The sequence below is a fragment of the Pavona decussata genome, unplaced genomic scaffold, assembly GCF_977016875.1.
Source record: "Pavona decussata unplaced genomic scaffold, jaPavDecu1.1 SCAFFOLD_1, whole genome shotgun sequence".
In the NCBI taxonomy this organism is placed as follows: Eukaryota; Metazoa; Cnidaria; class Anthozoa; order Scleractinia; family Agariciidae; genus Pavona; species Pavona decussata.
Genome location: NW_028145425.1, coordinates 980,562 through 998,137, shown reverse-complemented (window position 1 = coordinate 998,137; position 17,576 = coordinate 980,562). Strand labels below are relative to the sequence as shown.

At 38.9% G+C, this 17,576-nt stretch overlaps 1 protein-coding gene across 3 annotated transcripts; it reads left to right on the top strand.

The window, feature by feature from the left end:
* The first annotated feature begins 5,799 nt into the window (after positions 1-5,799).
* On the top strand, positions 5,800-17,576 carry LOC146490141 (uncharacterized). 3 transcript variants are annotated; one of them, XM_085105461.1, is made up of 7 exons: positions 5,800-6,003; positions 11,316-11,559; positions 12,447-12,591; positions 14,910-15,077; positions 15,823-16,056; positions 16,383-16,504; positions 17,142-17,576. In XM_085105461.1, exons 1-7 carry the CDS (start codon positions 5,916-5,918, stop codon positions 17,311-17,313), a joined length of 1,173 nt encoding a protein of 390 aa, XP_084961587.1. In that variant the 5' UTR covers positions 5,800-5,915; the 3' UTR covers positions 17,314-17,576. The 3 variants fall into 3 exon arrangements, with proteins under 3 accessions (XP_084961587.1, XP_084961683.1, XP_084961639.1); XM_085105557.1 differs by lacking the exon at positions 5,800-6,003 and adding an exon at positions 8,154-8,217; XM_085105513.1 differs by lacking the exon at positions 5,800-6,003 and adding an exon at positions 8,967-9,135.

Below are 17,576 nucleotides of genomic sequence, written 5' to 3'. Positions count from 1 at the left end.
GGCCTTTTTGACTATATGCTCTATGTGCACGTTCCATGAAAGATCTTCAGATATATAGACACCTAAGAGTTTATAGGTCACAAAATGACAGAACCCCCAACGGTAAGGGGGCCAGGGGGGAATGGGCTATACTGCATAAAGTTAATGATCATTTCTTTGCATTTCTTAGAATTAAGTTTCATGCCTCTTAAGGAAGCATATGTATAGATATCGGATACGGTAAATGGTAGGTAAGATGGCGAGCACCTAGGGACGATTTCCATGGCAGTAGCATCGTCTACATACAAGGTTATTTATCGTCTACATACAAGGTTATTTCCCAACGCAACTGAAGCAAGCCATTGTGGCCCCAGTCCCAAAGCTCCGACCTCCTAAGTCCGTTGAAAATGACTTGAGACCCATCTCACTGACTTCTCCGATAGCCAAAGTACTTGAAGGTTTTTCTGCCGAATCTCTGATTACCGGTGTGTTTAACAAATTGGATAATAAGCAATTTGCTCTGCTATAAACAGGTGTCAGTAAACATCATTTAAAAACTACCCACTTCTGAGTAGGTCCCATCTCACTGACCTCTCCGGTAGCCAAAGTACTTGAAGGTTTTTCTGCCGAATCTCTGATTACCGGTGTGTTTAACAAATTGGATAATAAACAAATTGGCTCTCCTATATACAGGTGTTAGTAAACATCATTTAAAAACTACCTTCTTCTGAGTACCCGAAATTAGCATGGTGCAAGATTAACTAGGGAAAAATAAATTTTGAAACTTTTTGTTGAGCAAGGTCGTTGCCATGGCAACGCAGCAAGCTATTAACCGTCTACAAATAATGGTTTTCCTTAATTTTTAGAAAATGCACTCGTTAGATTTTTTTTTCCATTTTTTGTATCCAGAAAAATTCACAAAATACTGACATAGCGACGCTGCTTTCATGTAATTTTAACAGAGAGATCTGCTGTAAATTTTGGTTTTTCACTTTCATGTTTTTTTTAAGATACCCTCTGTTAGATTTTGGTTTTTGTTTGTAGGCGAGTTACGCTTTTAGAGAACTACTGTTTTGTCTAATTTCACGAAATTCTAACGAGCGGTTCCTTGGAAAATTGTCAATTTCCATTGAAACAACCAGTCATAATTTTTTAGTCAATTGCGCATACATGGCTTTTAATTAGATTTTCTCAACAAAGATGAAGAGCGTGCAAAAAGATTTAGCTCTTCGTGAACTCACTTTCTTTGTTCAGTTATAAATGAAGAAGTATTCACAAACGAGAGCAAAACTCACCTTTGTGATCCATTTGGTAATCGAAAGCGTCCAGTCGTGTTTTGAACTTTCCATACATTTTCCTGTATTTTTTCCCGCGAACTATTTTTAGTAGCAGTTCACGGCTGGTTCGCTATACAGACAAATGTATGGAAAGTTCGAAACGCGACTGGACGCTTTCTGGCACAGCTACATCCCACCAATTTTTTTCTTAAAATCCTTTTCCTAGTGCCAAAAGTTTTCAATTCATGAATTTTCCAGAAGCGATGTTTTATAAAAGTTATTTGACATCGGATTTCCAAACAAACACTGTTATTTCAGACTCGTCAAAATGGCGTCGAAAACCGTGATAAGGCCTATTAACAAACATGGGGCGAAAAACAACGCCACAAGCCACCCACTGAGCCCCTCAGGAAAACTAAACAATACAAGCTGACCGAAAACACAGAGCGCACGTTTTGCGAACAAAATGACGACTGTGACGTGCCAAAACCTCCATAACGTATTGCACGAATTAAATTTATTTTTTACATGACAACCCCACATGTTGACTCCACCGGTAACTTTTACTTTGGATGACTTTGACTGCGTTTCATAAAGTTAATGTTTTTCCCCTGGGTAAAACTATGTTATGTGACGTCGGCTATTGTATAGTTAACAATTATTCCACGAGCGCGCGTTGGATATGAGATGATAGATAGCCAACGAGGCGCGTAGCGCCGAGTTGGCTATAATCATCTCATATCATATAATCATCATATAATCATCTCATATCCAACAACCATTTCTCAGCCATGGTATAATTGCTCATATACCATGGCCGCTAAGCCAATCAAATCCCTCGAATTGCATTATACAATGATGCAGTTTTTAATAATAAAAAATATATCAGTAATGGTGGAATGTGGTAGCAGTTCCTTCAGACGTTCTCTTGATCGTTAAATTTGCCATTTTAGTAACACTTTAGGATAAAATTCAGGTTCAAGTCATCATGTATGTGTGACCTGAACTTCTCCAAAAAAACATCATCGGGCCTGGTCCTCAAATAGTCGTCGTCATCGCGAGCGAAAGATTGGACATGGGAAAACATTTGGCAACGGACAAAGTGTCTTAATCTTTGTCGCTTCTCTACTTATCCCAACAAGTCCACACAATATTTAAAAGCCTCGCAGATCTAACCTTTTCTTCAACCAGCGCAATCTAAACGTCTGAAACCGTTAAAGTGAACATTGACTTCCAGTAAAAGGAAGACAACTAAAGAACAGGCAACTAAAATTATGATTCTTACTATTTTCGAAGTACAGTCGAACCTCTTTTTTACGGACTCCAAGGGGACAGGGATAGGTGTCCGCATTATAGAGGTGTCCGTTGTAGAGAGCTAAGCTTTATATGGATTTCGGTCTCTCAGAGACCAAGTGAACTGTCCGTAATACAGAGGTGTCCGTATTAAAGAGGTGTCCATAAGGAGAGGTTCCACTGTATTCGGGTAAGATATTTGAGTCTTTAAGATACAGGAACGCGGACGCCATGAAGAACGCGATGGTCGAAGAGGGCCTGGGGGGAGCGTACGGCGTTCGTGGCGGGAAAATCAAGTTAAGAATTTGTTTTGAATGCCAGCGACAACGCGAGCTGTTTTCCTAACTTGGAAGTCATGGCTTCTTTCAGATAAACAGACGTGATGAACATAGTGGTGGAAGGATTTACCACATTCTGGCTGTGAAAAATTATTTCGTGTACAAAAATTGCCTCACACTTATTTAAATAAATTTCAATGCACCTATTTTTCAATGCAGTACTGGGGCTGGCCACTGAATGGCAAAAGACTGGGTGATCTTCCTTTTGTACACAAACCCCTTCAAGACAAAACACCTTGAATAGAATATCACTCGTAGAATCAACTCTGGCGGGCATAACAAAACAGTTTATCACCTACAACATTAGAACCACCCGCGCACGAGCCGTTGCAAAAGTTAAAATTTCTGAGGTCGCAAAGTCAACACAAGCAAAATCAGCGGAACACTGTAAATAACATGCCAGGTCTTGACGCCTTGAAGAACTCTGTAGCTATAAGACGACAGAAAATATTCTTATTTTTTTTTTTATTTTTTCATTGAATTTTAGAATTTTTTCAAGGAAAATTTAAACCTGCTCGCATTCATGAATCCCAAGCTTGGACGCTTAATTCACATTACTAGGAAATGAATCGATTTTCCGAAAAAATCGAAATATTGGAGTATTAAATCAAGTTTGTGAAAAATAAAGTAATCCATTTTTTAGACCATTAAAGCTGTGACATTAGTGAACCCTCCAGTTGCGCACTTCTTTGGCGTCCAAATTCGTTTAGCCATAGTCTAACATAAAGTAGTGACCGCACACACACGGCTCTACCAAAGTCACCTGTTGAAGAAGACTCAGGCACCCTAATTGTTTCATCTGATTTCCAAACACCAAACTTCGAGGTGTTAAGAAATCGGATGGAAGACTTTCCAGTGTTCGATATAACTTCTCAAACTCATTAATAATTCATTAAGAGAAAACAAAGGAAATCACCACCGTGAAGGGGGTTTCGAAATGTGATTCTTATTATCATAAAATTTTGGGAACTTTTGCTTCGAATTTCTCCAAGAATTATCAATAGTTTGAGAAGCTATATCAAACACACGGAGGAGTGTTTCCTCCTATTTCCAAACACCTCGAAGTTGGTTAAAAAAAACTCGGCTGCGCCTCGTTTTTCCAACCTACTTCTCGGAGGAAAGACTCTTCCCGTCGTGTTTGATATATTACCTCTCAAACCATCACGAATAACTTGATGGTTTCAATTCACAAAAAGAACAGAAAGGGGGTTTAAAGTTGATACTTGCTAGAAATACATGTTTCTAGCGGCTTATTTCAATGAAACGATATATGCACAAGACCAGACCACAACACCGGGAACTACGTCCCCTACTCTTTGCGAACAGTGAGTGGTTTCATTAACGTCCCACAGAGTTATTTACGGACAAAGGTAGTGAGATGGGGCTAGTTTTTTGTCCTTATCCAAGAAGACTAGAAAGTCTTACCCTTTGCAGGTGTCATTACAAAGGCAGCACTTTTAGACCCTGAGTGTTAGTCCGGCCGGGGTTTGAACCCACGACCTCCCACACGCTAGTCCGGTACTCTACCAACTGAGCTAATTAACACCCAAATCACGCAAAGCTTGTTCCGGTCTGGCCTGTTCGGGTTCGGAGGTCAACAAGAACCTTTTTAGCCTAAAAATTGAAAACAGGTTCTTATTTTCTAAAATCATATTAGTACATTAAGGTCATGGGTTCGATTCCCGCCCAGGCCAAAGATTTTTTCTTGGCCTCCTGCAGATTCCCATTTCCTTACTAGGGCTAACGGTCAGTGGGAAATTCGTGGTTTTACTAAATAGTTTACACTGCAGAATAACCATTTGCGTAATTTCTAATACGTCGAGGAGAGAATGTATGGAATCAAGAGACATAGTCCCTTGATGAAATACATTATTGAGAACGTGGAAAAGTCTTCTCATAAATAATTCGCCTATGATCGGAATCTGTCAATCTCGTACCCAAAGTCCTCAGGCTTTTTGGCGGTTTGTCGCCAGGAGAGACTCTGGGGAACTGGAATTTTATTACCGCAAGATTTTTGCGGTAAAACAACGCAAGTCGTTACGGGGCAGCCAATCAAAAAATATACATTTTTTCGAATTCTCCAGAGTCTCCGGCTCCTGGTGGCCAATCACTGGCCAAAGGGCCTAAGGACTGTGGGAACAAGATTGGGAATTTGTCGCCACGATTCTTGCAAACTCTTAGCTTCAAATAAATGCATATAGAATAAGGAGAGAAAGGTTCCTGTGCGAGCTTAATGAACCCCCTCTCCACCTCCCGCTCTACCTCGGTCTAGAAGGGTATCTTAAGAACGCTGCGTTATCTAAAGAGCTGGTAGCAAAGCCGCATTTTTTACTTAGCAAGAAATTTGGAGGCAGGATTATTACAGTGTTAAACTCTTTTTAAAGAGTTAAAAGTCTTCAGTTCTCCAAATGTAGCGTTTCTAGTTTCTCGTCTATCTACGTTTAAACCTGCTTCCTCGACGGATTTTTCGTTTTCAAACATTTGCATCGTGATTTATTTTCTTTATCGACGACGTCCAGAAATAGCAGAACTTAACAAACTGCGAAGCTGCGTAAATAACCTGTCTGCCATGTTTACATGAACGTGAATTTGTTTGTATATTCGCGCGCTTAAATTTGGCGCCTAGTTTAGTCATGTCCAGTATCGTCCGAGAAAAAGACCCAGTTTTTTTTTTTTCTATTTGGCCGTCTACTTTAAAGCTCCCCGTTTTTCCACCAGAAGACTTTTGCTTCCGAGAAGTTCAATGCATCTAGACGACTTTAATGTCAGTGGCATAAAATCACCCAATGGTGCATGCTTACCTTTCTGATTGGTGCTTAGGAACTGTAAAAAACGAACTACAAGTGTCACTCAATTAATATTTCAGGGATTTTGACTACAGAGGATCGGTGTCAAGTGGCAAACCTGACAGATTTTTCTCTCATTGATCGAATTGATTTAATCTTGAAAAAGGGTTAACACGATAATCTAAAAGCGATTATAAGAGTTGCACTGAGCTTTACCTAAATTCTAAAGTCACTTTAAGAACATGGGCAAGGATATGGCAATTTCTTCCTCTACAATTTTCATCATTTGTTTCCTCATCTCGATATCATACGCGGATACTTCGAAAAAAGGTGAGGCTTTTTTGGCATTTGTCCTTACATTATTGGATTTTATACGAACGCGATCTGTAGTTTAAAATGAAATGCTTCATTTTCTGTGCTCTGTCTTTTACTAGTAATCAATGTTCACTTAAACCTGTTACAGGCTTTTAGATTGCGCTGAGCGAAGGAATGTGGAAGTGCAAGTAGCTTTTTACGTTGCCAAATTCTTCTCCTCTTCAGACCTTCTTGTTCACTCCGCACAATTAAACCTGAATGTTAGCCGGTCAAACGCCCGGGGTCAAATTTTTCACGTCAGCTCGATGGAATATTAGTTTAACCTGTTGTCCGAAATCAACTAACGTGTTTTTCTCTTTAGCGATTACGTTGAGTGTACAACTCCTATAGACTCGTTGTAGCGGCATTTTTACAGACCTATTTATTTTTGGATTGAGGTTTCCACAAGTTCAGTCTCCCACAGGGGCCTTACTTACCAGTCTTACGCTTTGCACAATTGTCATGTAAACCGGAATTTAAATTTTCGCTGGAAATGGTATTCCTATGGGTAATTAAAAAATAGAACGGTCTGTGAAAACGCCGTAGCAAAGGCTTAGTATAGGAGCTGTACTCCTGCTTCCGAACATTCAGTTCTTCAAAGAACGCAGATTGTCGCCAAAACTGTATTGCACCAAGCGAGCCAAGTTAAATTACTATCTCAGTGGAGGCAATTTTCATCAAAAAAGACGGTTTCTCAGTTCTGTTCCATTTGAAATAGCATGGAGAGCCATTTTCTCCTTCTTATACGGGCTCAAAAAGACAACAAAATATAGAAAACTCAATTCGTTTTGTGGCACCGTTAGGATGTAATATGTCAAACACAGCTAAGAGCAGATTAACTTCTCAAACTCATTAATAGTTCATGAAGAGAAAACAGAAAGGAAATCACGACCGTAAAGGATGTTTGGAAGTGTGATCTTAACAATCATAAAATTTGGTGAACTTTAGCTTTGGATTTCTCCAAGGATTACTCGTGATGGTTGGAGAAGTTATATCGAACCCTAGAAAGAGTCTTCAATCCGATTTCTAAACACCTCGAAGTTCGGTGTTTGGAAATCGGATGAAACAATTAGCGTGATGGAGGAGGAGTCCTCTTGAACAGGTGACTTAGGTAGAACCGTGTGCGTGCGTTCGCCACTTTATGTTAACGAATTTGGACGCCAAGGAAGAGCGCAACTGGAGGGTTTACTAGTGTCACACCTTTACTTTTGTAAAAAATGGTTTACTTTATTTTTCACAAACTTGATTTAATACTCCAATATTTCGATTTTTTCCGAAAATCGATTCATTTCCTAGTAATGTGAATTAAGCGTCCAAGCTTAGGAACCATGAATGCGAACAGGTTAAATAATTTTCCTTGAAAAAAATCTAAAATTCAATGAAAAACATAGGAACACTTTCTCTCCGCTTATAGCTACAGAGCTCTTCAAGGCGTCAAGACCTGTTATTTACAGTGTTCCGCTAATTTTGCTCGTGTTGACTTTGCGACCTCAGAAATTTTAACTTTTGCAACGGCTCGTGCGCAGGTGGTTCTAATGTTTTAGGGGATTTAGGTGATAAACTCTTTTGCTATCCCAGCAAGAGTTGATTCTACGAGCGCTACTCTATTCAAGGTGTTTACGTCAAGGAGAGAATGTATGAAATCAAGAGACATAGCCTCTTGATGAAATACATTATTGAGAACGTGGAGGAGTCTTCTCAAAAATAATTCGCCTATGATCGGAATCTGTCAATCTCGTACCCAAAGTCCTCAGGCTTTTTGGCGGTTTGTCGCCAGGAGAGACCTGGGCAACTGAAATTTAATTACCGCAAGATTTTTGCGTTACGGGGCAGCCAATCAAAAAACATATATTTTTCGAATTCTCCAGAGTCTCCGGCTCCTGGCGGCCAATCACTGGCCAAAGGGCCTAAGGACTGTGGGAACGAGATTGGGAATTTGTCGCCACGATTCTTGCATACTCTTAGCTTTAAATAAATACATATAGAATAAGGAGAGAAAGGTTCCTGCTCGAACTTAACGAGCCTCCCTCTATCCCCCGCTCAATCGCGGTTTTTATGGGGTCAGAGATTAATGACCAAGCGGGGAGAGAAAGTATCTTAACAATGCTGCGTTATCTAAAGAGCTGGTAACAAGCCGCATTTTTTTGGTTTCAGCTTCTGAAGCTGAAACCTACATTGCCATCGTGTTGTGTAAGTAAGTAAGTAACTAAGTAAGTCCATTTTTCGTAAAGGTTCGGAATGCCGACGGTTCAAAACGACAGGTTACGAGATCTGAGTCTTGTTTTGAACGTGTTTTTCTCTTTCGTTTAACTTCTGACGGGAGTCGATTACGTTGAGTGTACAACTCTTATAGACTCGTTGTAACGGCGTTTTTACAGACCTATTTATTTTTAGATTGAGGTTTCCACAAGTTCAGTCTCCCACAGGGGCCTTACTTACCAGTCTTATGCTTTGCACAATTGTCATGTGAACCGGAATTTAAATTTTCGTTGGAAATGGTATTCCTATGGGTAATTAAAAAGTAGAACGGTCTGTGAAAACGCCGTAGCAAAGGCTTAGTATAGGAGCTGTACTCCTGCTTCCGAACATTCAGTTCTTCAAAGAACGCAGATTGTCGCCAAAACTTTATTGCACCAATCGAGCCAAGTTAAATTACTATCTATCTCAGTTGAGGCAATTTTCGTCAAAAAAGACGGTTTCTCAGTGCTATTCCATTTGAAATAGCATGGAGAGCCATTTTCTCCTTCTTATACGGACTCAAAAAGACAACGAAATATAGAAAACTCAGTTCGTTTTGTGGCACCGTTAGGATGTAATATGTTAAACAAAGCTAAGAGCAGATTAACTTCTCAAACTCATTAATAGTTCATGAAAAGAAAACACAAAGGAAATCACGACCGTGAAGGATGTTTGGAATTGTGATCTTAACAATCATAAAATTTGGTGAACTTTAGCTTTGGATTTCTCCAAGGATTATTCGTGATGGTTGGAGAAGTTATATCGAACACTAGAAAGAGTCTTCAATCCGATTTCTAAACACCTCGAAATTCGGTGTTTGGAAATCGGATGAAACAATTAGCGTGATGGAGGAGGAGTCTTCTTGAACAGGTGACTTAGGTAGAACCGTGTGCGTGCGTTCGCCACTTTATGTTAGTTTTATGGCTAAACGAATTTGGAGGCCAAGGAAGTGCGAAACTGGAGGGTCTACTAGTGTCACAGCTTTACTTTTGTAAAAAATGGTTTACTTTATTTTTCACAAACTTGATTTAATACTCCAATATTTCGATTTTTTCCGAAAATCGATTCATTTCCTAGTAATGTGAATTAAGCGTCCAAGCTTGGGAAACATGAATGCAAACAGGTTAAATAATTTTCCTTGAAAAAATTCTAAAATTCAATGAAAAAAATAAGAACACTTTCTCTCCGCTTATAGCTACAGAGCTCTTTAAGGCGTCAAGACCTGGCATGTTATTTACAGTGTTCTCAAATTTTGCTCGTGTTGACTTTGCGACCTCAGAAATTTTAACTTTCGCAACGGCTCGTGTGCGGGTGGTTCTAAAGTTTTAGGTGATAAATTGTTTTGCTATCCCAGCAAGAGTTGATTCTACGAGCGCTACTCTATTCAAGGTGTTTTGTCTTGAAGAGGTTTGTGTACAAAAGGAAGATCACCCAATCTTTTGCCATTCAGTGACCAGCCTCAGTACTGCCTTGAAAAATAGGTGCATCGAAATTTACTTAAATAAGTCTGAAGCAATTTTTTGTTCACGAAATAATTTTTCACAGCAAGAATACGCTAATTCCTTCCACCACGATGCTCATCATATTTTTAATATGTTTCTTTATCTCAATATCTTACGCGAATACTTCGAAAAATAGTAAGAATCATTTACATTTTAGTTGCCTGCCCCCTAGTGGTCACAGTACAGATCCTTTTACCAGAAATCGATGTTCACTTTAACTTGTTTCAGGCGTTTGGATTGCGCTGATGAAGAAAATGTCAGATATGCGAGGCTGTTAAATATCGCGTAGGGATAAGTAAAGAGGCGCGAAGATGAAGACACTTTGTCCGTTGCCAAATTTTTCGTTGCATCTCCCGCTCGCATTTTTCAGGATTCCGTCCGATGATATTTTTGGAGACCTTCCATTCACATATACTTTATGATTGGAACCTTGAGTCTAAGGACAAAAATGGAATTTGAGAGATAAATTTACTCTGCAGTCAATAAATAACTTGAAGGGACGCGGGAGTGTATTGCAGCAGCCTAGTCTTATTCTTAAATGGGTGAAAAAATCCCTTTCCTTTTAAGTAGTTAAGCTTTGGAATAATTGCCGCTCACCTTATCAGAAATGTAGTGCATTTTTTGACTGAAAGGACAGATTTATCATATTTTCTATTTATTGTTATTATGTTGTTATTCTGCCTATATTTGTTTGTTAGTAGTTGTTAAACCTAGCTTATCCGCAATACTGTTAATGTTATTTATTTGTAATTAGATTTTTTTGCAAGTTATTGCAACATGGTCGTATTACTAACGAGCTTTGAGCTCTTAGGCGCTTCACACAAACGCTCGCTGTTCGCGCATTTTCAAAAGGAGACAGTTGAGGTACCATCGACATTCTACAGACACCACTATTTATCACCTTCGCATACATAACTTTGGTCCAGTTTAGTTTTCTTTATTCCTTGTTTGTAACTTATCCTACCTGCTCTGTATTTCTTTACGGTATTTATATCACGACCCACATTGAAACTATGAAAGTAGCACCATAACAAACCATCTGAAAGCAATGGCAACACATCAAAGCTCAGCAGTAAAGCCAGTAACGCAGGCATGCGCAGAGCCATATCATCAGGCAGTGGCAGCCATGGACAGCTGTTTCGGTCTTATTGGGCCTCATCAGCATGGCATAACCGTTAAGCGCCTCAACTACTCGAAAGCCGTGTTACAGGCACCCTCTACTGAGATGTGGGTGAAACTTACTCCTTTAAGCTCCAGCTGCACACTAACGGTAGTTAATGGTAGCTTTAAAAAGCTAGCATTAATTGGAGGGGAGGGGTATATGGAACCCATTTATCTTTATTAGTTAGATTTTACGTGTCCATTTGTATAAAATTTAATTTAGGATTTCTTAAAGATAATAGAGGATCAGGGATAAATATAGTTTATCTTGGCCCTGGCTGACCAAGGCGCCAGCATGCCTCAAAGCATTTTGTGCGCGTTCTCATCTGTTATGTGGTGAAACAAGATAGCAACCTAGCAACTGAATCTTATACTTCTCTTTTGTAGAACAAGTCACTCTGCTGTTTGTGGGTGATATTTCATTTTCTGGCCCGTTGAAATATTACGTTGATCATGGCCATTACACATATAACGACTCATTCAACGAGGTGGCGCCATTCATCAAACAGGCTGACATTTCAGTAGGGAACCTGGAAACCCCATTCGTCGACAAGAATGTGTATGCACACATGTACAAAGGTCCGAAGCCGGTCATACTGGATGCAGATCCAAGCGCTGTATCTGCATTGAGGTAAACCTATCGTGTTCGTATGCATTCATGTAATTCAACATTACATTTTATTGCACAGAACCGTCGGGCTGGGCACTCAAACATATTTGGAAAGCTATCTACAACGTATCTGCAAATGAAAAAGCTTTGATAATAAGTTGTTATTCAGTCAATGAACAGGCAAACTTGGAAAAAATGTAATCTGAGCTTCTCCAGCAGGTGAGTTGAACTTATGACTTTCCGATGACTAGTTCAAATGCTCCAGCTTAGAGCCATGGGAGACTCGTTGGAGTTAAGGTATTAAATGCTGAGGTTCGTGTGACATAGCTTTGTTTTAGAGAGAAATTACGACATAATTAAAAGGCCTACAGCTAACATAAACGTACTATACGTTGCATAGTAAAGGTAATAAGAAGAAAAATATGAATAAAATATAATATAATCTAGAATTTTCGAGCACTGAAAGAGATTATGGTCAACGATATTAAACATTTTTTAAAGCAATTGAAGTTGGCTCTGAACCCTATTCTCCATTCTTTTAATCTTGTTGTTTTATCTGAACATGATGAGGTATGATTGCAGCTCCATAATAAAACAAAAATGGGGTCGACGAGCTCGAGTTTTTAGGGCTGTTTGTTAACAGTTTATACTATTGTTCTGTCAAAAAAGTGGCCACGACTTATTCATCAATTATTAGGTCTTTGTGTGATATTGTTGTTGTATAAATTAAAAAGAGTGGTAGCTAGTATTAATTCGTGAAAATATAAGCACTACTGAGAAGACGGTGCCAGCTACCTTAGCTCAGAAGTTTTCAAATGGTCTTGTTTGACGTAGCTACTTGCTTGCCAGTGGACAGCTTATGTATAGCGTGCATATTCAATAGAATGATTGAGACTTGCTGTTCCTAGTTTTGCAGGATTTGATGCAGTCACACTTGCCAACAATCACTTGAATGACTTTGGTTCTCAGGGTGTCACCTTAACAGTAGAACTTCTAAAAAAGACAGGGATCAGATATTTTGGTGAAGGTTATGGAACGTGGGACTCCCCTCAGGTAACTTTCAGTCAAACAGAATGGGTCAGTTATTAAAAGACAGTTTAGACGGTGTTTAACAAAACGACGTTCTAAGTTATTTTCAATTTTGCCAACAGTCATATCTAAATATTGGCTGCTGCTGACGGCAACAAGAAGGCTTGCACCCAAGACTAGAAAACTATTTATTTCCTTACGATAAACCACTTATAAACAGATTTTGAGGCCCACTGGTTGTCTTAAGCCGCGGTCTATGTTAGACTGTTTAAATAACTGGCCCAATGTTTCTTTGCGTGCGGCTTTGCAACTTTCGAACTAATATTGGACTGTTGAAAGATAGTTTATAATACGAAAAGAGAAATGAAAAAAAAAAAATTGCAACCCACACGTTGTTCGTGTTGCTGCAAGTTTGTTCGCATACACTCTTCTTCCTTATTATTAGGAACTTTTTAATAAAAACGATGAAGCTGAGATTAACTAAAATTGAAGAACATGCTGAGGACATTGAGGCTGAGAGTCAGTTAAGAATGTTTTGGTTTTAACTAGTTTTATTTTTGCCGCGAACTCTGGTATCTTAATTGTACGTTGCGAATCTCTGTGGTCGATACATTTCCTATAGCCAAATTCACCGATAGTCGGATGCTTCAGCATCTTGAACAGAGCATGTCACAAGCAACTTGACACCACATTACGGAAGATATTGCTCTTTGATATGAGTCTTGCATGACCACACTTGCACAGATTTATTGAGATACTATAACAGGTAACTTACGAACATCTTAAGAACTTTTTCAAGCTCAAATTGTCAAAAAACAACCGGAACTTTCAGCCTCGGCTGCCCCCAAATTAGATGTTCTTATATGAACAAAGAGTGTAGGTATCTCTTTAGATTCCTCTTAAGATAAAGAATTTTGCTCCGAATGTCACAAACAATTTTTCGCAGTAGATAAGCCTACTTTTATACAATCCATGTAGGTAAAAAAATTGAACGAAGATTTGGTATAGTGATAAGGTAGTTTTGTGAATGATATGTGGTTATTTTGCTGTTTTATTGAATTTGTCGTTGTTTCATTTTCGTCACCAGGTGTCGTCTGCATAATATATTTATTTCAAACTTTGGACGATAGTTCGAGTAGAATTTTCAATTTGAAAAGGTATACCTCATTTTGCCGAAGAAACTTGCAAGACAACTTTCGACTGGCACAACGGATATTGGCCGTTTTTATACTAGAGGACGCATTATGCGTCGGAAATACAATCTTCCGTTGTATATATTGAACGACGCACAACGGACGATAGCTCATCCTGACGGATAATACGCCTTGTGCCCGTCTTTTTACTAGAGACGCATAACCAAACGAACAACAAACGTTTGCCCAAGTTTGTCCAGACGGATTATGCGTCATCTAGTATAAAAATGGCCATTCTCTACTGAAGCAAGCGAGATGTTCCCGGCGGTTGCAAAATGCTCCGAGTAAACTGTTCGTTAAAATACCAATGTTTTGTAGGGAAGTTGCAAAGTTGCACGCAAACGGACATCCAACTTGACTGCCATTTGCTATTTTCAATCGTATCTTCGATAATATGATTGGTATACCTGCTCTACTTGAATTGGTAAGCTTGGAAAGGGTAACTTCCAAGGATACTACGTTTACCATGCACAGGATGTTTCTGTCAGGATTGTTTGATGTAAACATGGATTCGATGATGTGGAGCAGCTGCAGGTTTACATCTTGTTTAAATTCATTTTCTAACCTGTTTAGCCTGAATGGAGGTATTGGGGTACATAACGTCCTTTGTAGCTTCAAGTACATTGAAACATGGAGGTTACATATAAGTATGATAAAAACTCTTTGAGATCATTTTATTTAATATTCAAAAAGTTATGTAATGTTTAAAAAACACAAGCAGGCGTGTTTTATCGGGATTTAAAACCACGAGGTGCAGCCGAATGGTTTTAGACCCAATAAACCACGTGCTGCGAGTTTTTTGAACGGTTTCAAAACATTCATGGAATAGCGTGTGTCAATAGAGTTCATAACAACTATGCTTTAGTGAACGTTAGAAATTAGCATACGACAAAAACACCGCATACTAATGACGAGTGTTTTATCAGCTGATAAAACACCCCATACTAATAAGGTAAGGAGGAGGTTTATCGATATAAAGTCACTGCACATGATGTATTATCGACCATTTGATATGTCAATGGGCTTATGAATTATTAATGAGTTTTGAACAATGTTGAAAGTCAGCATGGGCAATTTGTGCCCCCCTACCCTCCACCACTCACAGGCTGAATTGGGTAATTACATCTTCTCTCATTTGTTTCCTTGTAGAAACCTCTCATTATGGAAGCAAAAGGAATAAAGATTGGGTTTCTTGGTTATTGTGACTCCCCTTCTAGTTCAGGTAAAAACTGTACTGAAATGAGGATGCTCTTCAAGTCTGGCCCTGCAATTTATACGGATGATATTGCCACCAGAGACGTCAACAATTTGAAAGAGGTAGCTAAATGTGAATGTTAAGCCCCGGTCACACTAAGAAAACATGTTTAATTAAACCAGGTTAAACAAAATGAAAATTGGTAACAGAAAGATAAAACATTGGCTTTGACATAGGATTCAAGTAAAATTTAACTTATACTTTCATTTGTGCTAAATCTGTAGTCCACAAAAGTCCGAAAGCAGCTTGTACGACGGAAAAAATTTTAAACTGTGTGGAACTAAACAGCGTTAAGCCTTAGTGTGAAGGGGGGCTTTTTACATATGCCGAATTAGAGCCACGTAATTCTTTGAAGAACTTATTTCTCAAAAGGGTACACTGAGCATTAATACTGGTTTCTGAAAACAAAATAGTCTCCATATTATTTGTCACCTCTGAATGGTAATTTCCCATCAGGGCTACTAGGGTGCACCGTTACCAGTGCAGAGGTAAACTAGGAGCGATTTCGCCGATTGCAAAGTTAACTCGCTTTTACGTTTTCATATCGTGAACCTATGACTTTACCACAAACGTAAATCCGTCACTTCGAATATGTTCCTTTCCGTTTATTCAAATTTTAGTATTTTGAAACCAAAAAAACTTTTTTTGTTTGATGGCTTTTTCAATAAACGACTTAAAACGGATTTAAAGAAACCGAACAGTAAATTGCTCCAGAGAAACTTTATGCAGCGCCTAATTTAGAATTTGTGCTTTGTTTAAGTAACAAAATAGCATTGATTACTAACGTCGTGATTTTTACTTTTCAAGGCTAAGGTCGACATCATTGTCGTCCTCGTGCACTTTGGATTAGAACTTTACAGACGACCAGTTCCCTATCAGCTTCGTATAACCAAACATTTGACGTCTCTTGGTGTGCAGGTCATCATTGGCGCACACCCACACGTGCTACAGCCACATTGTCTCCATGACAACAAACTGGTGGCATACAGTTTGGGGAATTTTTTGTTCTACCCGGTACAACCCTTCAGTGCAGTTGAGCCGGTAATGTATTATCATCTCCAAAGTGACTTTTAGCAATTTATTTTAAGGGAGGGGTTCACGGTTCTGCGCATGTCTATGAATCAAAATACTTTTTCGAATTTGCGTGCTATGACCCGAGCCTGTTTAATTTAATTCGTCGTTTATGAACCATTCACTGTAACTTTCTATGAATATATGTCATGGTGAATAAATCAATAAATAAATAGGTAACTCGGGTGGTAATGACCGCCCTCGCCATTTATTTGGAAAGCTGCAACGTTCTTGCGTTTCGGTCTCGATACTTCAACGGCCCATGTTTTAAATGATTCCTATTTTTTTATTTTCAGAATTTGTATGGAAGATTAGGGATGAGACCCAATCAAGACAAAATAGATGCATTCGAACACTTTGTTCTTGGAGACAGTGAAAACTTGAAATTGACTCAGATGCTGAAAGTTACCATATCCAGGTAAATCTCGCTGATACAGCCTTTCTCCAGACTAAAATATGCCAATTCCTAATATTGCATTACATCATGCATAGTAAGTGCTATTTTTAATCAGGGCCCGCGGAGCGGATTTTGGAGTAGGGGGCTAAAGCAAACGCGTTAGCGTGAGTGGGGGTCCGTGGGCATGCTTCCCCGGAAAATTTTTTTTACTTAAGTCTTCTGAAATGGCTAGAAATGCCTTAAAAAACTGTTAAAACTGATGAAAATTTTTAATCGTATCAACTTAAATATATATATTTTTGTTTTGAAGTAAGAAGTCAATGCTCTAGTTTGGCCCTTACATTTGATTTGGCAGAAAATTTCGACTTGTTTTCCACACGTTTTTAAATCCTACGACATTTTTTGTGACGTACACGACAGCCGTAAGCGAGTTGCAGATTTACACGAAACAATTCGTGTTGTAGGGTTGTCGTAAGTTTGTTGCATGCGACAAAGTCGTACTGTGTAAATTGCCCTTTAGTGAGAGATTCTTTCGAGCCGTCTCGTACGCTGTAGCCGAGTTTTAAACTGCTCACAGTTATTCTTACATTAAATATTAACATAGTATGTAGATATCAGTTTCATCCAACTCGACTGATTTTTATGATTTTTGTTTCAGAAATGGTGTGTTAGGTGCCGAATATCTGCCATTGAGAATCAAATTTGATAAAGAAACTAAGCGAATTTACCCTGAGTCTCTAAAAATCGCCAAATGGATTGCAGTTTGTGGAAAGGAGGACTCGCAATGCCAAAAAAGTTGCAAGAATTCATCAAAACGAACACGAAAGTGAACGTCTTAAGGAGTCTCACAAAGTTTTTCTGGCCTTTAAGAGTGGATCTGGGAATCTGCACAAATAAGTGCGCGAGGGCTGAAGGAAGGAAAGTTACACTCACGCTGGCGCGCGAGTGGTAACCTCTCAGACAGAAGTCATACAGAAATCTGCAGGCAGTTGTTGTTCCATACAGGGCATTTTCATGACCACTTGTATAAAGGCTTTTGTTTTTGTTATTGGCTTTTTGTGTGTTGTTTAATTAAAAAACAAAAAACATAAGA